At 39.7% G+C, this 22,620-nt stretch overlaps 1 protein-coding gene across 1 annotated transcript; it reads left to right on the plus strand.

Annotated features, from left to right (window-relative positions):
• Positions 1–7,506: 7,506 nt before the first annotated feature.
• Positions 7,507–22,370, plus strand: LOC113444905 (hepatic lectin-like). Its single transcript, XM_026713846.2, has 6 exons — positions 7,507–7,594; positions 10,482–10,583; positions 12,474–12,548; positions 12,804–12,955; positions 20,706–20,818; positions 21,587–22,370. Exons 1-6 carry the CDS (start codon positions 7,552–7,554, stop codon positions 21,750–21,752), a joined length of 651 nt encoding a protein of 216 aa, XP_026569631.1. The 5' UTR covers positions 7,507–7,551; the 3' UTR covers positions 21,753–22,370.
• The last annotated feature ends 250 nt before the right edge of the window (positions 22,371–22,620 follow it).

The following is a 22,620-nucleotide window of genomic DNA, read 5'->3' on the forward strand; positions in this document are numbered from 1 at the left end:
AAAGGAAGAAGCAGCTGCAATCTCACATCACTCTGAGAAGCACAGAGCTGAAGACAGAAGCCTGAAGATGATGAATGAGACTTCATCAAACGCTGCCTAGATACTTCGAATCTTACGTGGGAGAAAACCCGAACAACCAAAGATCCACATACAAATACCCCGAGAACCTCAGAAAAAAAAATATATATATATATATATATATATATATATATATATATATATATATACACACATACATACACACACACACATACATACACACACACACACACACATATATATATATATATACATACACACACATATATATATATATGTGTGTGTGTGTGTGTGTGTGTGTGTGTGTGTATGTGTATATGTATATATGTACAAAATGATAATTCAAATATTTATATTTTACCATTGCCATCAGAGAGTGGAGTTAAGAGGTATAGGAATTAGAGAATTGGAATAGAAACAAAAATAGGTGGGGGGGAACATTCCTAAGTGTTCCCTCAACAGTTTTGCAGCAAATACATTAAGACTTTACACACAGACATTGGTCATCATTGGACACAACTATGATGAATTTGAAGCAAACTTCTCTGCTTGGTAAAGCTGAGGAAAGGCAAGGCAATGGATAAGTGGATGAATAGGATCAGAGAAATGACAGGATTGTCCTCAGTCCAACGTATAAGGTATTACTACAGACATAATGAGATAGTCAGCATTTACACATGCAGTCACCAGGAGTTGAGCAACTAACTAATGTAACTAGAATCTTCCCAAATAGTATCAGGTTGCCTGGTTTGTAATTCTCTCTTCTCCCTTTTAAAAGACAGATAAAATTTAATTTCTTCAATTCAGTAGTCTAGCCCTTCATCAATTTTTCTAGGATTTCTCCATGATAAATGGACATAGGTTTGACCACACTGTTAGCAAGATCCTTCCATCCGCTAGAATGCTTTTCATCGGATAATTGAAATTTATTCAACCTAAATTAATATTTGCTGATTATTTTGCCATCAAGCTGCTTCACTGATGCTAAGTAAACGGAGCCAAAATAAAATCTGAACTATTTTACTTCTTCCTTGTTCTTTTTAAAATTTTTGTCATCTGTACTAAATAGATTTTATTTTTATTTTGAACACATCTAAATGAGCTTCCTCTGATCTAGGCTGGATCCTTCACTTAACCTTGGCTGACTCTAAATAAGCAAATTGCACCTGGTTTGCCAGCTGTGTCCTTTCCTGGAAAAATAAGAACAGGCCACTTTTAAATATCCCAGTCACTTCTAGACTTCATTGCTGCAAATTATGCTATACTTTTGTTCATATTAAGCTATAGTGTGATCTTTGCTTTTTTTTGGTTTGAGGAAGGGGCGGGATTCAAATTTTTAACAACTGGTTCTGAGGGCGTGGCTTAGATTGTGGGCGTGGCTTGGTCATGTTATTGGCTGGGTGTGGCCAATTCAATATCATTCACATCGAGGCATGCATCTCCTCGCCTGGCCTGTCATGACTGTGGGGATGCTGCAACAGTCATAAGTGTGAAAAATTGTCATAAGTCACTTTTTTCAGTGCCATTGTAACTTTGAATGGTTACTCCACACAAGCAAAGTACCAGCAAAGGAGGGGAAAAAAATTCCAGAGATGTTTCTAAGACAGGAAGTCTAGTCCTGCCAAGAATGTAATGGGTTAACGGAGGGACAGTTTCTGTAAGCAACACCAGAATGTTTCCTTCCTGCCTTCCTTACAGGATTAGGCCAGTAATTTCTTCTAACAACCGGTTCTCCGAACTGCTTAACAACTGGTTCTAGTGAATAGGTGCGAACCTGTAGAATCCCACCCCTGGTTTGAGGAAACCAAATTAGTCAATTATGTCACTTTTAAAAAAAATGCTTAAGCAAACCACGACTTTGTATCTGTGTGTGGCTGCTTTTACAAACTGTTCTGAAATTACTGTAATGCAAATTAAAATAATGAGCTGCTTACTGCTATAACAGTGAATACATTTGTCAATATTACATTGACCTCTCTTTTGTTCCAATTAGTTCTCTGTGCTAGTCTTAATACAGGAAATTTGTGGGATTGTTTACAATTCTTTGCAATCAGTAAGGTATTTGTTATGTCCTGAGGACTCAAGGAGTTCTCACTCAGGTCCACTCACTTTGTGTGGGCGTTATTCCCCCATTCCCCATTGGTTGGTTCTCCCCAGCAGCCAGCTATAAAAGCAGGCTGCGGGGTCCAACTGGCTGCTGATTGCTGTGAGCCAGTTCCAGGCTTGGCAAGCACGGTCAGCCCTTTATTTGTAAAATAAAGTACTGTTGCACTCATGCTCTGGTTCAGCCTCTCATTGCTCAAACTTAACACTGGCGACGAGGATGGGATGGCTACCAGAAGCACCTTGCAACCGCTGAGTCACTAGCCACCGATCTACAGCCCAGAGAGAGCGATCGGCTGGCGACAGGAAACGCTGATCCGCAGCCAGAGAGAGCGGTCAGCTAGCGAAACGAGCGATCAAAAAGAGCAAACGCAGATCCGCAGCCAGAGAAAGCGGTCTGAGTCAAATAGTTAGAAGCGTCTGTAGCCGCTTGTTAGCCCGCCACGGGAAAGTGAAGCGCTGCGAGCCGCAGCCGCTCTGCACTTGGCGCGAAATTCAAACGGGTGTCATTTGAATTTCGAGCCAGTAGGAATCACAGCACAGCGCTGTAGAGAGTCACTAACGCCCACTTTTTTGGCGTGAATCAAGACACCTCCAACGGCTAGCAGCCAACGTGGTAACCCAGAGAGAGAGAAAGAGAGGGTAGCAAAAACCTCTCCAGAGCTGATATCACTAGTAACTCACGAGCGTTCGTAGTCCCAGAGAGTTTTTTCCGCAGGTAGCCCAGCCGTTCCAGCACCATGAGTTCCAATCCAGTATTCCCGGCGTTTAAACCAGACGAAGAGAAGTGGGAATCATATAAGAACCGCTTTCAATCATTACATCGATGCGGTCGGCCTGTCGGATGCGGGAGAGCATCGGAAAAAATCCTATTTCCTAATCTACTGCGGAGCCACCGTTTACGATACCGCTGCAGCACTCGTGGCGCCGAGAGAATTGAAAACGTTCCATGGTCTGAGTTGCTTGAGATCCTCACAAACCACTACGCTCCCAGGCCTTCACAAATCGCCAGGAGGTTCACGTTCCGAATGAGGAAGCAATCAAGTAAGGAGACCATCAACCAATATATGGCCGCCCTCAGAACAGCAGCCCTGCACTGCGGGTTTGGAACATACCTGGAGGACATGCTCCTCGATCAATTAGTTTGTGGGGTCAAGGATCTCAACCTACAGAGGCGACTGCTAGCTAAAAAGACCTCAACCTCGCAAGCGGTAGAGGAGGCCCTAGCAGCCGAGCTAGCAACGAACTCAGCCACCGAAATTCAGGGCCCAAGCGCCAAGCTAGCAGCGTTCCCAGTCCATTCCGAAGAGGTGGAAGCGGAGGAAGGCCACAACGATGAGAACGATGTCCATCGCCTCACCAATGACAGACGGTCGCAGGTAGGGGCCAAACAAGAATACACCGGTCCACCCAAGCACATCACCCTGTGCCTAGCCTGTGGGGGATCACATCAAAGGGCCACCTGCAAGTTTAAAGGAGCCGCTTGCAACAACTGCCATAAGAGGGGGCACATTGCGAGAGTCTGCCAAGCCCCCCAAAGCGCTGCACAAAGACCCCGTCCTCGCACTCGGGACCACAGAGGCAAGTATTAAACTGTCGCACGCACCGCCTTGCCAGGCGACTTGCCACTCTGTTAGTAAAATTTCTCTCTCCGTTTCCCTAGAAGGTAAACCGTGCCACATGGAGGTTGACACAGGGTCAGCGCTCTCAATAATCTCGTGGAACACCCTCAAGAGACTCCACCCAGCCTATCTACTACCCGGCTTCAGAGATGCCAGTTCGGTCTGAAGGACTACCAGGGGAAGGCCATTCCCGTGATCGGCAGAGGCAAGTTCTTTGTCAGTTTTAGAGCTTTTAAAGGCCACCTACCTCTAGTGGTAGTTAACGGCAATCTACCCACCTTATTGGGGCTCGATTGGTTTCCCCACCTCGGCCTAGGGTTAACAGGAGTCCATGCTGTCTCAACCTCAGACACTGACTCCTTATTCGCTGACTACGCAGATGTGTTCAGCGAGGAGCTGGGGTGTTATAATGGAACCCCATCTCGCTCACCGTTGACCCCAGGCAGTCCCAATCAGATTAAAACCACGTAGAGTTCCATTTGCTATTCGACCAAAACTAGACGCTGAATTGGATAAACTACTAAAACAAGGGGTCATTGAGCCAACAGATTTCGCCAAGTGGGAGACGCCCATTGTCACACCCTCAAAAAGATGGTAGCCTGAGAATTTGCTCGGACTACAAGACAACAATCAATAAATATTTACAAGTTAGCGCCTACCCCGTGCCTGTCATTCAGCACTTATTGCACACATTCGAACCGGGCAGTATTTTTGCTAAATTGGACATGTCTCAAGCATATCAACAGTTCCCTGTTGATAACCAAACAGCGGAACTTCAGACCATCGTCACTCACAGGGGTGCCTTCCGATGCAAGCGCCTCCAATTTGGCGTAAGTGTTGCCCGGTATTTTTCAATCCCTCATGGAGCGGATTTTACAGGGCCTCCTGGTGTAGTACCCTACTGACGACATCTTGGTCTCGGCCAGGGACAGACCCCAACTCTTCCAGAGAGTGCGAGCAGTGTTAGAGAGGTTCAGACAGCATGGCATCAAGTTAAAAAAAGAAAATGCGCCATTGCCACTAGACAGGTGGACTTTCTGGGTTATAAAATTGACGCCTCTGGCATTCACCCCCTGGAGTCCAAGGTCAGGGCGATCCACGAAGCTCCCACACCGACCTCCAAAACGGAGCTACAAGCTTTCTTGGGGCTCCTAAACTTTTATGCATCCTTTTTGCCCCATAAAGCCTCAGTAGCCGAACCCCTACACAGATTACTAGACAAAAAGTCACCGTGGCACTGGGGGCACAAAGAAGACCAGGCGTTTAACGCCGTCAAATCACTACTTACGCCAGAGGCAGTGCTCATACAATTCCCCCCAACCTTCCTTTAGTACTGGCAGCAGACGCATCCCTTTGGAATTGGGGCGGTCCTTAGTCACCGACTCGCCAATGGCGCCGAGGCCCCCATCGCTTTTTTCTCCAGGACGCCTCGGCCACGGAGCGAAATTACAGCCAAATAGACAAGGAAGCCCTAGCAGTTGTTGCAGCCGTGAAAAAGTTTCACGAATTCCTTTTGGCCACTTCTTTCGAACTGGTCACCGACCATAAGCCCCTCCTGGGCCTACTGGCCGCGACAAACAGACACCTCAAGTCCTCTCCCTCAGATGACAAGATGGACACTTTTCCTAGCGGCCTACTCATACAAACTTATCCACCGCCCGGGCAAAACCCTATCCCACGCTGACGCGCTCAGTCGCTGCCCCTTACCCGCTCCGGCTGAAGACCCAGCTCCTGTCAATGCCATTTTTGAAATCACCCAGTTGGACCTGCCCATCACCGCCCTTGACATCGCCGCCAAAACCAAGGCAGACCAAACGCCGCCCAGGTGCTCGACTGGGTGAGGAGGGGTGGCCGGGAGGCAATGTTGATAACAAATTCGCACCCTTTAAGACTCGCATGCAGGAGCTGTCCAGTTTGCAGGGTTGTCTTCTGTGGGGCACTCGAGTGGTCATTCCGACCTCGCTGCATGCCCGAGTCCTGGAAGCGTTGCACGAGGGACACCCGGCATTGTGAGAATGAAGGCATTGGCACGCAGCCTACGTGTGGTGGCCGGGTCTCAGACGAGGACATTGTCAATTGGGTAAGTTCCTGCAGCATTTGCCAGGAATCCCGTCCTGCTCCCCCATCGCCACCCCTACCAGATGGGAGAGCGCCAGCGCCCTTGGTCTAGAATCCCATCGATCTGGCCGGCCCGTGCATGGAAAGATGTTCCTAGTGGTCGTGGACGCTTATTCCAAGTGGATAGACGTGGCGCAGCTATCCACGACCATCACACTAGCAATCACCAACGTGTTAACGCGCCTGTTCGTTACACATGGACTACCCGACTCCTTGGTCTCCGATAATGGCCCACAGTTCGCATCAGTAGAATTCAGCCGTTTTGCAGCCAACCTAGGCATTCGCCACATTTTCACAGCCCCATTTCACCCTGCGAGTAATGGGTTGGCTGAAAGGGCCGTCAGGACCACCAAAGAGGCCCTCGCTAGGTTTGGCAGAGATGACTGGCACCACAAACTCTCACGGTTCCTGATGAGCCAGCACTCAACCCCTGTACAGTCACCAATAAGTCCCCAGCGGAACTTCTGATGGGCCGGCGCCTGAGGACTGTATTAGATAGACTGCACCCACAATACTGCCCTGACTCTCCCCTCGCTTCCACTTCGGGGTTAGACATTTTATGTTACAGGAGCCGATATTCGCAAGGAATTTCGCTGGGGACCCACTTTGGATTCCGGGCGAGGTCATCGCCGTCACCGGGCCGAGATCGTATAGAGTAAGGCTGGAGGATGGTCGCGCCTGGAGGAGACACATAGACCAACTCAGAAGGCGCCTCAGCAACCTCGCAAACAAGAATCCAGAGTCTCCAGTCGAAGGGGAACCGTCTCATCCGCCACCCAGCCACACCGCACCCAGTGACCAGTCTGCGCCAGCGGTCGTTCCGGTCAGCCCAAACTCGGACGACAGTGCCCAGAGAGTTGACCAACCGGATCCAACCCTCGAGAGCTTGACCCCAGAAACCAACCCGTGGTTTCCGAGGATGCCCAGTCCAGAGAGAGTGTTGGCGACACTATGCCAGCTCAACCGTCACAGACTGATACCGAACAGTCAGACAATGTTCCCGAGTTGCGCCGCTCCGGGCGCCAACACAAACCCCCATCTACCTCAAGGACTATGCGTGTTCGCATCTGGGGGAAGGGTGTTATGTCCTGAGGACTCAAGGAGTTCTCACTCAGGTCCACTCACTTTGTGTGGGCGTTATTCCCCCATTCCCCATTGGTTGGTTCTCCCAGCAGCCAGCTATAAAAGCAGGCTGCGGGGTCCAACTGGCTGCTGATTGCTGTGAGCCAGTTCCAGGCTTGGCAAGCACGGTCAGCCCTTTATTTGTAAAATAAAGTACTGTTGCACTCATGCTCTGGTTCAGCCTCTCATTGCTCAAACTTAACAGTATTATTCATGGTCTTGTTCTTATAAAGTTATAATTAGGTGGATGAGAACAAAGAATAGGCCTTTTATATAATTAAGGAAAACCTGATGATATTAGCAGAACTCTTTTAATTCTCCCATTCATCATATATAGGAGACATTGTGATTTTTGTGCAAGGAGTAAGTTTTGAAAGGTAGCTATATTCTAAAAAGAGATGGGCAGAAGGGCAGGAAAGTTAAGAATCATCCTGAGCTAATATTTAACTATTATTTATTTATTCTGTAGAGCAATTCCAGCAAAACCACAAAGTCCCTATTTGGGGAAGTATTTCCAAATAACGCAAAAGGTGCACAGCTTTCCAAGATGGATGAAGAAAAATTTGCAGATAATTTCCGGACGTATAAAGGTATCAATTTATCTTTCCATTCAGGATGTAGTGGCTTTCTAACTGAGATAGACATTTATCCTAGAGGATCCTTTGCCTTCGTATCAACTTGGCTTCCCTAAGATCAGCTTTTTGAAGCCTCTTTTCCAGATGACTCAAGAGTGTGGTGAGTGGCAACCAGAGTGAAAATTTCAGTTGCCTTTTCAGCAGTGGGTAAAAGATCTTTCCACTTCGACTTTTAAAGTTCTCTGATGCTCCATATTTCAGGTGATTTTCATGCTTGATATGATGTCTCATATTTTATGTTCAGTGTTCCTTCATTAATTTGTTTTTCCACATAATCCCATGTCTTTTTTTTTTCCTTTGAAGGCAACCAGGTTTCAAATAAATAAACAAGTTGCTTGAAATGAGACTTCCAAATTCTCACTTATCTAAACTTTTTATCGATTTGCCAGAAAATAACAAATAGGTGCTGTAGCTAGAAATAGCTGAAGAAAAATGAGGGGTGACACCGTGACAGCATTCAAGCAGTAGCACGAATGGTTTTTTTAATGACATGTTTAGACCCAATTCCAAACTGCATCAAGAATTTGGACAGTGTGGGGATGGAAATACATTTTCAAATTTTGCTCCTCTCAACTCCCGATCCCACCCAGTATGATTTGGCACTCAGGACTCCCTCCTCTAGTCTACACTGACCTGATCAATTAGCTCTAATAGGAAGAAACTGTTGTAAATACCACATCAGAGAAATTCAGGGGGATGAAATGGGGCCGTGTTGCTTTTCTGTAGCATTGCTGACATTGTGTGTATCAACAACTCTTTCTCAACCTTGACAATCTTAAAATGTGTACACATTGCTGGCTAGAGAATATTGGGAGCTGAAGTCCACACTTTGCAAAGTTGCTAAGGTTGGGGAATATTGGTATAGAGTAAATAAGGTTACCTTGACAAAGCTACACAGGAACTATTACTTAGGCAAAAGAGACTAAAGGAATGGTTGAATCCTAAACCACAAGATAACATTCAGAGGCAAACACTTCCCTAATTCACTAAAACTGTAAAAAGGAGGAAGGCGCTTAGCAGTCAGTCTCAATAAAAGACTTTTGCTTTTTAAAAGCCATTGGTCAAATTGCTAATTGTTTGAAAGGTTTTTTGTAGACTAGTCATACCCCGCGGAAAAAATCTAGCTAAAAACATATTACTATAGAACATGGGTCTTCAAACTTGACAGTTTTAAGACTTGTGGTCTTCAACTTCCAGAATTCCTCCTCCAGTCATGTTAGCTCAAAAATTCTGGGAGTTGAAGTCCACAAGTCTTAAAGCTGGCAAATTTGAAGACCCTGGCAATAGAATGAGGCCCATATTTCCTCCTATGCAAATTCCAGCAGGACAGTCAATAAAGCATTTATTTACTTACCATTAGGACAAATGGGACTGATTAGGTTGCAGCTTTATGCACATTTCCAAAACACTGCAAGATTCAGCAGAGCTGAATAGGGAGCTGGACTTTTGGACTGTGACTTTCATATTTTGCCATGGAAAGATGACCTGTTGACTTTCATTTCAGTTTATCTTTCAGGGTGGCTTAAATGTGTGTCAAGCTGACTCTTGACAACCACCTGAACCAATTCCTGCAGTTTTCTTAGTGTGGTTTTGGAAGTGATTTGCTCTTGCCTGCTTCACAAAGCTGACAGAGGGTGACTAGCACAAGGATCTCTAGCTGACATTATGCATAACACACATGACTAGAACTCATAGTCTCCTGGTTTGTAGCCTGGTGTCTTAACCACCATATCCAACCGCCTCAATTTTTAGGGTAGTGTTGCAAAATGAACTTGTTATAAAGTTCTAGAGAAGGTTATTTAAACACACATATACATACACATACAATCTTTCTCAGACACATATTGCAAAGCCCTTAAGTTAATCCTGTCTTGGCCTGATGCCAGTGAGACCCTAGAATGACTTAAGTAAATGATGTTCAGATGTGGATGCTTTGTCAACAAGTTGCTATGTATTCAGTCCATGGGCTATCATAATCCCTGGCAGAAAATCAGGGGAATTGTTTATGGTGAAGTTTCTCAATCGTGGCAGTTTTCAGATGTGCAAAGTTCAATTCCTAGAATTCTCTACGTAGAATGGCTGTCTGGGGAATTCTGGGAGTGAAGGTCACTGATGTGAAAGCTGCCAAGGTGGAGAAACGCTGTCATAGACAATTCCCCTGAGTTTCTGTCTTACCAATCATAAGAGATGAATCAATCTCACAAAAAGTAAACAAAATGAAACTTTATTTTTAAAAACTCACATGATACAACATGAAGCATCATTTGCAAACCTGTTTAATTTTCATCTATAAATTACTGATCATGGGGGAAGGACAGCTTTAAAATTATTTTGTGTTTATATTACAGATCAAAACAGCTTTTTAATTATAGATCACCTCCCAAAAAACGAATAAAGAGAAAATAAGTCTTGAACTCAGTTTGAAATTGAAACAAGTTTGAATTTGAAATACTTTCTGCCCCCCATGTGATAATTATTTTAAAAAATCAAGAACATGTATCAAATTACACTTAATTTCCACTTGCTTTTCCTGTATACCAAGAGTTTGGAATACAATTTCCAGCATGCTATTAAAAATAAGCCTCTTAACCGAAAAAAGGTTCCCCATTCTAAAAATAAATGAGAAGACTTGAATAGAATCCAGTCCCCCACAAAACAAGGTCTGTAAACCATTTATTAATGAAAGCTTCATTCTCCAAATTGTTGAAATAAACATAAGGTGACTGAGAAAGCACATAGCTTAGGCCATTTCTCTTTTTTTGCTATAAGGAACATCCAGAGAAATTCCTACTCATTAATTGCATAACATTTCTACATTTTCCCTCTCTCCTTTCACATAAAGGAGGAAGAAACCTGATCCCGAGATCATACTATCCCATTTATGCGCTACTGGGTATCTCTTATTTGCTAATTCTCATTGGCTATGTGGTGACCTTCTCCAAAGGTATGTTTTCCTCTTTTATGTTTTGCAATATTTCATGTAATAAAAGAGGGAATTTCTGAGGAAAGCTGAGAAACTCAGAGCAGATTTCCAGTTTTTCCTCTTTGATTTTGGGTTCAAATGGCCAGAGGAATATTGACTCTAAAGCAAGATGGAAGATCTTTGTGATAAATTATGTGTAAAAGGAGCCCTGGATAAATCTGCAGCATTGAGCTAGAACAGCCTTTCTCAACATTGTATCTTCCAGCTGTGTGATGCTCCCTGCTCCCATCTCTACTAACCAACACAATCTAGAGATCTTGGGAATTGTACTCCAATTGATTTCAGGAAGGCTTCTTAATACAGTTAGTCCTTGACTTATCAGTATAATTGGATCCAGATTTTCCATTACTAAGCAAGGTACTGGCTTCACACCTGATTTTATGATCTTTTTTGCTATGGTCAAGTAAATCATTGCAGTTAAATTAATAATGTGGCTGTTAAGTGAATCCAGGATCTCCCATTGACTTTGCTTGTCGGAAACTGGCTGGGAAGGTCACAGATGGTGATCACATAATCCTAGGATGCTGCAACCGTTGTAATTCCAATGCTGGTCACCAAGTGTCCAAATTTTGATCACATGATCATGGAAGTGGTTGTGAGTGTGAGGACCAGTTATAAATCACTTTTTTTCAGTGCCATTGCAACTTCAAACAAACACTAAGTGAATCGTTGTAAGTCAAAGCCTACCTGTAAGCAGCCTCCTGGTTTTTATAGACTCTTTAGGACTCTCTGGTTAACTGAGATGGGAATGAAGATATTTTGAGGAAACTCAGGCATGGAATCTACAGTTTTTACCTATCAGTCTTCCTCAGTCTAGAGCAGGAGTGTCAAACGGCGTCATTTTGTTGTCACGTGATATATTGCAACTTTTTTTCCCTTTGCTAAAACGGGGGTGGGCATGGCCACCCCATGATGCATCTGGACCGTGGGCTGCGAGTTGGACACCCGCGATCTATTCTAGAGTCTTCCATTTATATTGGATTTTAATTCTTAGTTTGCTCCAGCCAGCACAGTCAGATCAGGCAGTCTGGGGATATATGAAACCTGGCATATAACACATATCTGCAGTGTAAATACAGCTTTAATCCTGCAGAGAATTTGCCAACAGTTGTTCTCGTTTAGTTTTGTATTGTCATTTGGTAGAATTTAATAATTAAAAACTGAGTTTCCCTGGCACAATGACATTTCCTTCTTATTCTCCAATGCCATTCCCGCTGCTCTTTGTTAGCACACTTGTATATAATATCTATTGGAGAACAATACTATACAACACAGTATAGGATTGTATCCTTCATTCCTGAACACTTCTATTCTTATATATTATTGTGGATCAATGCCACCTTTCAGGAAAAAGTCTTATCAAAACAGTGTGTAAGGTGCACCAATTTCATTAATAAAATCATAGTTAAGTAGAACTTTGGAGATTGTTTCCACTGAAACATTGAAACCATTGCCCCAATGATGTTGGGCAGTCCAACTGGAACAGACTCTGAGGTGGGCTTTATCTGCTTGCCTTCTCTTCCAGGAAGATTCCAAAGGGCCATTAGTGGCAAAAATTCTGTGGTGAGCAGAATGAAACAGTTCTACAAGGGCAACTTCTGAGATAGGTGTCATCTGCCCTTCTGATTAGAAATTCTGTTCTTACTATAAAGTAGGGGGTCTTCAAACTTGACAGCTTTAAGACTTGTGGACTTCAACTCCCAGAATTCCTCCTCCAGTCATGTTAGCTCAGGAATTCTGGGAGTTGAAGTCCACAAGTCTTAATCTTGCCAGGTTTGAAGACTCTTGCTATAAAGAGTGACATTGCAAGATTTCTAACATGCATTTCTTTCCCTTCCTTTACAATCTTAGTCTCAACAATTTCATCCGAACTCAATCAGATGACAGTCAATTTTTCAAAAGATCACTATGGCCACGACTTTCACTGTAAGTTTCTCTATTTCCTTTTCTGGTCTCTACTTCATGGGACAATTCTGCTCTGGGTTCTTTTTTTTCTTTTTTTGACAATTTTGTTGCAGGTCAAGAAACAATACTACTTTAGTATAGGGACATATCTAGTTTTGTCTGTGCAGTTTGCTTTTATCAGTCCTTATCATCAGAACAGTCTTCTTGATCTTGCATGCATTGTCAAGCCAAGCCAGTATCAATTTTTGACTTTATTTTTTTCCTCCTGTTGCTCAGTGTTCCCATGTGGTGCTGACACCAGACAATGGGAATATTTTGGTGGAAAGTGCTACTTCTTCTCTCTGAAGACAATTCCCTGGCATGCGGCCAAGGTAGATTGTGAAAGCAAACAGTCACAGTTGGCCGTCATTGATAGTCTTGCGAAACAGGTAAGATGGGACACCTACAAATTGGATGTAAACTTTCTTCCCAGGACAAAATAAGCTAAATAAAGCTAAAGCTGAAAAGTATCATTTCTTTCCTATCTTGGGTGCCTTGCTCTGGTTCAGATGGCATTCACTCCTAGAGTTTATAATGTTATGCAGGTTCACAGGTGTGACTCAATAAAAAAATTAAAGACTGAGTCTGGGTTTGTTTTAATAAGTCAGATATCTTTATTCAGCTGAATAAACATAGCTCTTCCTAAAGGTGGAGGAACCTTGAACACAGTGTGAGGCAGATATTTATACATTTCTTTGTTTTCACTTAAAGAGAAAGCTGGCACACAGTAGATAACCTATAGAAATATAGAAATTATAAAAATAGTCAAGCACACCTTTTGTGGTTTTGGTCACATGCCTAATCCAAAGTCTGGTTGTTTCCTGTGAAACTTTCCTTGGCCTCAAAGGATGGCTGAGGCCTGAACTTTAGCCTTGCCATCTTAACCTCTGAGCAATCATCAAATTCATCAGATTCCTGATCAACAATAAGAAGTAACTCAACCCCGATTTATTTTTAATTTTTATTGGTTTTTAAAACAAACATAAACAAACAAAACATAAAAACATCAAATCATCTTCCATATATGTACATACAGTGTGCCGGTTGGTTTACAAATTGTTTTGTGCTTCCATTTCATAGTCTTCAATTATAATTACATTGTATATAATCTCGTATTTTCCACCAATATATTAAATACATTAATATCGTTATTAATCAATCATTTGACTATACTTTTATTCATTCATGTTTTCCAAAATGATCATACTTTACTTAATTTGTTTTATAACAATTCGTGTCATTGTCCCTGATCTATCCTAGAATCGTTTTGTAGATATAATTAGAAAAGAATGCATCTTTATATATTTATTATTTTCTAAAAGTATACATATTTCATTACTATATTTTATTGTCTAACCGCTGATAGAATAGATCCCAAATTTTATAAAATTGTTTATCATCTTGTCCTCTAATTTCAAATGTCAATCTACTCATTTCAGCACATTCCAGTATTTTCTTAATGATTTCCTCCTGTGATGGTATTTTCTCATTTTTCCAGTTTTTAGCAAATACAATCCTAGCCGCTGTTAATACATTTACAATCAGGTATTTCAAGTCTTTACTATATATTTCAGGTAAAATTCCCAATAAAAATATTTCTGGTTTCAAATCTATATGCTTTTTGTCATTTTTTCCAACCACGTGTGGATTTTAGTCCAGTATTTTTTAGCATCTGCACAAGTCCAACACATATGGTAATATGAGCCAGGTATCTGATGACATTTCCAACATTTTTCGGATTTATTCTTGAACATTCTTGCTATTCTTGTCAGGGGAAAGTGCCACCTGTAAAACATCCTATACAAATTTTCTTTATATGCTGTTGAGATTGTCATTTTATAATTTTGAGACCACAATTTTTGCCATTTCTCAAGATCAATCCATATCCAAAATTCTTCCCCCAAGCAATCATAGTTTCTTTAACTTGTTCTTCTAGTTTAATTTCTAATAAATATCCATACAATTTTTAATCACCTTTTCATCAGTACCTGTCAAAATCTTATCTAAGTCAGTCAGTTTATCATAGAAACCTTCTGTTTTAGAATCTTTATCATACCTTGAATGTATTTGCGCATGTGAAAACCAATTCATCTTTATACCTTGTTCCTCTAGTTTTTGTATAGATTTAAGTTCGCCCTTTTCATTCAATATTTCACCATATCTAACTCTTTGTTCCTTTTTGTATATTATAGGATTAAGAAAATGCTTCAATAGTCAATAGCCAAACTGGAATTTTCAAATAACATTATCTTTTAATCTTCTCCCAATTTAACCACAGAGACTACCATATATAATGTCTTCTAAAGTACCCCTGTGTTTTAGTTCCTTTATACCATAAAAAAAGCATGCCACCCCAACAACACATCATGTCCTTCTAATGTCAACAATCCAGTATTTCTTAAAACTGTTATCCATTCCTTAACCCACATCAGATTTGTAGCTTGATAATACAACTCTCAATTAGGCAAACCAGATCCTCCTCTAATTCTAGCATCTTGCAAAAGTTTTAATGTTATTCTCGCTTTCTTACCTTGCCATATATATTTCAACACAATTTTATTTAAATCTTCAAAGTAGTCTTTTCCAAGCCTAATTGGAATTGTTTGAAACAAATATAAAATTCTGGGTAATATATTCATCTTGATTGTTGAAATTCTCCCTATTAATGACAGTTGTAAATTTTCCCATTTCGCCAAATCTAGTGCTATCTGCTGTTTAAGTTTAATATAATTATTCTCTTTTAGTGTACTGCATCTTGCTGTCAGGTATATCCCCAAGTACTTGATGTTATTTGTGACCTGAATTTTCAATAGGTCTGCTAATTCTTCCTTTTGTCTTGATAGCATATTCTTTGTCAAGATCTTTGTCTTATCTTTATTTATTTTCAAACTAGCCACCTTTCCATATGTCTCTATCTTTTCTATCAATTTTGATGCTGTTTCTAGTGGGTCTTCTAAGATAAAAACCAGATCATCTGCAAATGCTTGCAACTTAAATTCTTCCTTTTTAATTTTCATCCCTTTTATATTCTTTTCATCTCTAATATTTCTATTTAGCACTTCCAAAGTTAACACAACAGAGGTGATAGTGGGCACCCTTGTCTTGTTCCTTTTCTTATATTGATAGATTCCGTCAGTTCTCCCTCTATCATTACCTTTGCCGTCTGCTTATGATATATAGCTTCTATTGCTTGAATAAATTTTCTAGCAAAGCCTATCTGTTCCAGCAGTAATAACATGAATCGCCAATTCACATTATCAAATGCCTTCTGTGCATCTAGAAATATCAAAGCCATTTGTTTTTCGGGATGTGCCTTGTAGTATTCCAAAGTGTCCAAGATTACTCTCATATTGTCTTTGGTTTATCTCTTTGGCAGAAATCCATTTTGGTCAGGATGAATAAAATTATTTAAATATTTTTTTAAGTCTTTCTGCCAATATTGAAGAAAAGATTTTATAATCTGCATTTAGTAGGGAAATTTAATTTGTAATGGATTGGCCTCCTCTTTTGGAACAAGTATGATATAAGCTTCTGACCATGATTTAGATATCCTCTTCTTTAACCTAACTTCATTCATAACTTCTAGCAATGGAAAATTCAATGATTCTTGTAATGTTTTGTAAAATTCTGCCAGAAGTCCATCTGGGCCTGGTGCCTTTCCATTATTTTGTTTCTTAAGTCCTTCAGTTAACTCCATCATTGTTATATTGTTTTCTAACATTGTTTCAATCTCTTTAGGTATCTGGGGTAAATTAGCATTCTGTAAATACTGTTTAACTCTTTCCTCATCAATATTCTCTTGTGTGTATAGTTTCCCATAATAATCTCGAATAATTTCCTTCTTCTTTTTACTACCATAGCAAACTTGGCCTTGGTCATTTATTAATTGCAATATTTTCCTTGATTCTTTCTCCTTTCTCAATTTATATGCTAACCATCTACCTGGTTTATTTGCATCTTCAAAGTAGTTCTGTTTAGCACCTCTAATTTTTTGCGCTAATTCTTCTTCTTCTATTAGACCCATTTTATGTTTGGTTATATCCATTTTTAGCTTAATGTCCTTTCTCTATGGCATTTTCTGTAGCTCTTTTTCAAGTCCTTTATACTCATCTTCTAATGCCTTAGAGGCTAATCTTTTCATAGTATTTCTTTTCCTTGTATAGTCTATGATCAAGCCTCTGGCATATGCCTTCATTGTATCCCATACATTCTGGATTGATGTATCTTCTTTTTTGTTTTCTCCAAAGAAAAAGGCCAATTCTTTCTCCATCCACTGTGTGAAGTCTTTTCCCTTTAAAATAGTATTATTTAATGTCCATCTAGATCTTCTTCTTTGTCCTTTCCATTTAATTGTCATTGGATTGTGATCTGCCCAAGTACTTGTTTCAATATTTATTTCTTGAATATTAGTTAACAATTCTGTTGACATCCATATCATATCTATTCTGGACCATGATAAGTGTCTATTTGAGTAGAAGGTGTATTGTTTAGTTTTAGCATTTCTTTCTCTCCATGTATCTTTTAAGTTTATCTCATCTACCAATTTTTAAAAAAGATTTAGGGAGAGTCTATTTTGCTTTATTGTTTTCTGTGTTGTGTAGTCCAGTTTATTGTCTACAATTCCATTAAAATTTCCCATCACAACTATATTAACATAGTCCAGTTCAACTATTTTCATATGTAATTTTTATAGAATTCTTATTGATTGTCATTCGAGGCATACATTGCAATTAGGAGTGTTTTCGTATTATTGTCCATTATTTCCACCATTAATATTCTTCCCTCGTCATCAATATGAATCAATTTCGCTGAGATGGTCTCTTTAATATATAAAACCACTCCTCTTTTCTTACATTGTGTCAAGGAAGTGAATATTTTCCCTAATTTTGGCTGTATCAACAATTGTTCATATTGTTTTTTAATATGTACTTTTGTAGACAGATTATATCAAATTTTAATTTCTCTAATTTATGAAAGATTTTCCTTCTTTTAACAGCTGAGTTAAGTCCATTTATATCAATTGTAATCAATTTTTTCTCTCCCATAGTTATATTTTGTAATTAGGTTTGACAGCTCTTGTGGATCTTGGTTCACGTTGTTCTTTGGCTTCCTCTTTTCCACCTACTACACCTTCTTCTTTTTCAGTCGTCATTTGGGAGTCCTCTTGGAATTCAATTAGTGAAATTTCTTTTTCTGCCTCTTCCTCCCCTCTGAAAAATTCTGTGTAAAATGATTCAGCTTTCTCAATTGAATCAATTCTATATCTCTGTTTTATCCATGTAAACATTAAACCTTCTGGAATCAGCCATCTATAATTCACCTCTTTTTTAAGTAACAATTTGGTCAAGAATTGGTATTCTCTTCTCATCTCTCTCACTCTTCTGGGTATTTGTTTCAAGACCACAATCTCCTTATCTTTGTATTTCAATGTTTTCTCTCTTGCCACTTGCAATATTTGCATTTTAATGGCTTTCTTTGTAAATCTGATGTGAACTTCTCTTGGTAAGCTATTTCTCATCGCATATCTTGTGAAGACTTGATAAACCTCATCTATTCCATCCATCATCTTCTCTTCAGTAATTTCCAAAGCTTCCGCCAATATTTCTATCATTATCTCAGCTAGATTTTGTCCTTTTTCTTCCTCTATGTTTTGGAATCTAAGATAAAATTCTGATCTGTCCATCTCCCATCTCAGCATACCACTTTTATCTTGTTCAACCACAGTTAATCTGTTGTCAATGCCTCCAATCTTGTCTCTTTGTTTATCTTCTTCTTCAATTTTTTGGAGTCTCTCATCATACTTCATTGTTATGTCTCCTCTTGGAAATTCAAACGAACAAACAGAAAGCAGCCGTTTCACAATCAAATCAAACTGAAGGAAGTAACAAGATAACGGCTGGCAGAAACTGTTAGGACTCCCCTTCGAAATTCAAACAAACAAAACAGAAAGCAGCCGTTTCATAATCAAATCAAACTGAAAGAAATAACAAGATAATGGCTGGCAGAAAGAAACTGTTAGGACTCCCCTTCAAAATTCAAACAAACAGAGAGCTCTTTGCTGTAACGTCCTCATTCAAAATAGTTATTTTGTTCCTGGCGAAATGCACCAGCTCAGCTGTGTCCTTTTATACCCATTAAGGCAACGTGCTAATTAACTGGCTTGCCCTTCAGATTAAAGTTTCCTGGTTCTGACGTCAATCCATGATCTAACAGTCATCAGAGTCAAAACTCCCAACAGGATCGATCCTTCCAATCATAACACTTCATCATCATTTGTTGGATGTTCTCCACTTTTACATCGGTTTTCCCTGTTCTTTGTTCAATATTGTCTGTTCTTTGTTCAATGTTCTCTATTCTCTTTTCAATATTCTCTGATCTTGTTTGAATATTTTGAATTCCTTGCATAATCATCTGTAAGGTCACTTTTTCTTGTTCTTTTTCTTGCCTTAACATTGTCTGTATTGAACATTGTCCTCCAGATGGTGGAGAGGAAGAAGTAGAAGTTGAGGGACCAGGAGCTATTAATTTCCTACTCATTTTGAGCAATTCAAAATCTTCAGGTTCTTCTAGACCTTAATCCAATTGTGAAATAACCAATTGCAGTTCCAAATAAAAATAGTAGGAAAAAAGAAGGCAAATAGTAATAATAATAAAAAAGAAAAAAAATTCTTCAGGTTCTTGTATACCTTAATCCAATCGATTGGTTAGATAACAATAAAAATTCAAAAATGATTTTTTTAAGGAAAAGACCATAAACACACACAAAAAAGAAAAAAGTTGTAAAATCCTTAAAAAGGTGAAAAAGTGAAGAATAAAAGGTTAAAAAAAGAAAGGAAAAATTCTTCAGGTTCTTCAACACCTTAATCCAATTAAGAGGTCTCAAATATAAAAGGATGCATAAAAATAAACCAAAAAGAAAAAAAGAAAAAATCAATATGGAAGGTAGATGGAAAGACAAAAATACCAGAAAGGGAGAGAGAGAGAAAAGCTACTCCCTTAAAAAAGAAAAAAGAAGGGAAACATTAATACTAAAACTTTTCCTTTAAAATAAAAAGCAAGCGTAGAAATTTAACTTCCAAAGACAAGAAAAAAAACAAAGACAAGTTCCAAAGAGCCAAAAATACAAATAGCTATTACAAAAAAGTAAACTGATGAGGAGGGGTAGCACAGCTTAGAAAAATTAAAAAGAGCACACTGCACTTTGTTTAATTATCCAAGGCTCTTGTTATAACTCTCTGTTGATAGAAACCCAGAAGAGCACCTGCAATATACTCTCCCATGCTCTTCCCTCTATCTTATCAAACAGGCTCAAAGTCCTTGAAAAGAAGTCTCAGTTCTTTCTCAGCTTTGTCTGGTCAAAAGAGAGATAGAATATTTCCAAGCCTCTAGTTGGCAGTGTTACAAAGTTTCTTAGCTTTCACTTTCCCCCTCCTTTTCCAAGTAAAATATAATAAGAATTAATTAAAAAAAGAAAAAGATTTTTTTTAAAAAATAACTAAAAGGGAGTCTCTGGCTTAAAATATTATAAAGTCAAAAAAGAGAAAAGAATAGATAAAAAGAAGAGAAAAAACCCAGTCCAGTTTCAAAATATAAGATCATGTGTAGAAAATCCAGCAATGAAAAAAAAAAAAAAATTACTTTGACATTCCTGTTTAAAATCGCCGCTTAATCAATTCTGTCAAAACTTTTACAGATTCTTTCTTTTCCTTAGGGTGTCCTTTCAAATCTTAAAATAAAGAAAAAGTTCTCACCAAACCAGAACACTCTCTCTTTCCGTTCTCTTTCATTTCGGAGCTGTCCCAACTTCAGCAGCTTTAATGGCTGCCTCTTTGCCGCTGGCAAAAAGAGCTTCTCCTGGATCTACCAGGGACTTTGCAGTATCCCTGGGATCAACAGGATGCGCTCTTTACATTCACTGTCTCTTCAGGACGGTTTAGATCCACTTGGACCGTCCAGGAGCAAAGATATCGGCAGCGATCTCAGACCTCCAAGATCGCATGCTGTATCGTCACGATGCCAGCTCCGCCCTAATCCAACTCAACCCCCATTTTTCTCCTTTCTTCTCTTTTATGGTTACAAAGGAAATATTCTCCAGCATTTTTATTCCAAATGACATTTCATATTTCTTGTCACTTGCAGAATTTCATACAGACTCGGACCAGAAATGAACGTTTTTGGATCGGTCTCCATGACCAATTTACAGAAGGAGAGTGGAAATGGTTGGATGGCAGTAATTACAGAACCGGCTTTCAGTGAGCAATGAATATTTGTTGTTGTTGTTGTTGCTGTTGTTGTTGTTAGCAGAGTTGGGGAACATGTGGCTTTTCAACTGTTGCTGAACTTCCCCTCCCAGCTGTCAAGGTTGAGGGATAGATTGGGAACTGCGGTTCATCACCAACTGAATGGCTACCACTTGCTTACCCATCATGAAGTAGAAACTCACCTTCAACTCCAGGTTTTTTTTCCAATGTCTTTGAAATTCTGACAAGCAGAAAAAGTGAAAGACTGGCTTCAAACATCATACCAAGCTATAAAAATGATTTTATGTTGGCTTAACATGATGTGTGAACTCAACCAGCAATCACTCATAGCAACATAAAGCCCCGTGACATCCTTTAGACTTGTAGTCCTATAATCACATGCTCTAAAATAAGCCACATTTATTTCCAGGGAAGGTGATTTGGGGTCTATTCCATTTAGGTCAGGGGTCTTCAAACTTGACAGCTTTAAAACATGTGAACTTCCACTCCCAGAATTCTTCCTCCAGTCATGTTAGCTCGGGAATTCTGGGAGTTGAAGTCTACAAGTCTTACACTTGCCAAGTTTGAAGACCCTTGATTTAGGCAATCTATTTTGTTGTGAGACTGATGAGGAATTTCAGCTTTCATTTAGAAACATTTATCAGTAAAATGTTTAGGAAACCATAGCTTGATGGCTGCAGAGATATGTTAATTGAACTTGAGATTATTTTTGACTATTTGAGATAGAAAAACATGCATCATCTCTTGCTTCTATCTCAGGAATTGGAAGGAAGGTGAACCCAACACTTACCAGGGTCGTGAAGAGGACTGTGGCCAAGTTTGGATTAATGGTGAATGGAATGATTACATCTGCTCATCCGACAGCTTTTATATCTGTGAAAAGCCCAGACCGAGCACACCCAAAACTGCCTCAAATCGGCCCTGAGCCTTGAAGCAGAATGTCTAGAAAGCAATTTGGAAGGAAAGACTGCAGCCCTCACATCATGATCGCCAAAGCAGCACTACACTTTTGTTAGACTAAGATCTCAATTTAACATGGAAACAGTACTATATTGGTAGCTCTAGATTATCTGGCAATTATGTAGCTAAATCAAATTATCCATGTAAATTTTCTAAGCAATTGTTTCCTGCAACCTGGAGGAACCAAATACTAAGGTCTGGAAAGTCTGGAAACTATCCCTGAAATCATTATATATGGGAGATAAATTTAATGCCATTGGGCATAATATAAATGTTCTTGCTATTGCTATGTCATTATACATCAATACAAAACAATGTGAAAATATTAAACTTAAACTACCCCCCAAAAAATCACCAGTTATACCTTATATTTGCCCAATAGTAATTACAACCACAAGGGAAGAAGATGAGTTAAAGTTAAAATGATCAGGGTTCAAGCATTGTATTAAGACCTATTTACTAAACTGTGTGTTATTGAATAAGCCCCAGTTGACTTTGTACAACAGGCTACAAGCTAAGCCATAACTTATAAACTGTAACAGCTGGTATTCAATGGCATTCTAATACAAAACCTAGCACAGCATGTCATGTTTTAGTGATCCTGGTTGCTTCCTGTGCGATTCTACACTCCAATTATACAAATGAAAGTCAAGAAACACATTGTTTCTTGGACTGTAAAAGGCCAAGGTATGTATCAACTATGAGTTAGTTTGTGACACCATGTAAGTTTGTAGGTTTGGACCACACAAGAAGGAAAGACATCATCTCTGGAAACCTCTTTTGGACAAGTGTAAGTCAACATCTCCATCTAATCTCACACATTAGCAAATCAA

Source organism: Pseudonaja textilis, chromosome 2 (genome assembly GCF_049901715.1).
Source record: "Pseudonaja textilis isolate UNSWEBS1 chromosome 2, rPseTex1.2, whole genome shotgun sequence".
NCBI classification, from domain to species: Eukaryota; Metazoa; Chordata; class Lepidosauria; order Squamata; family Elapidae; genus Pseudonaja; species Pseudonaja textilis.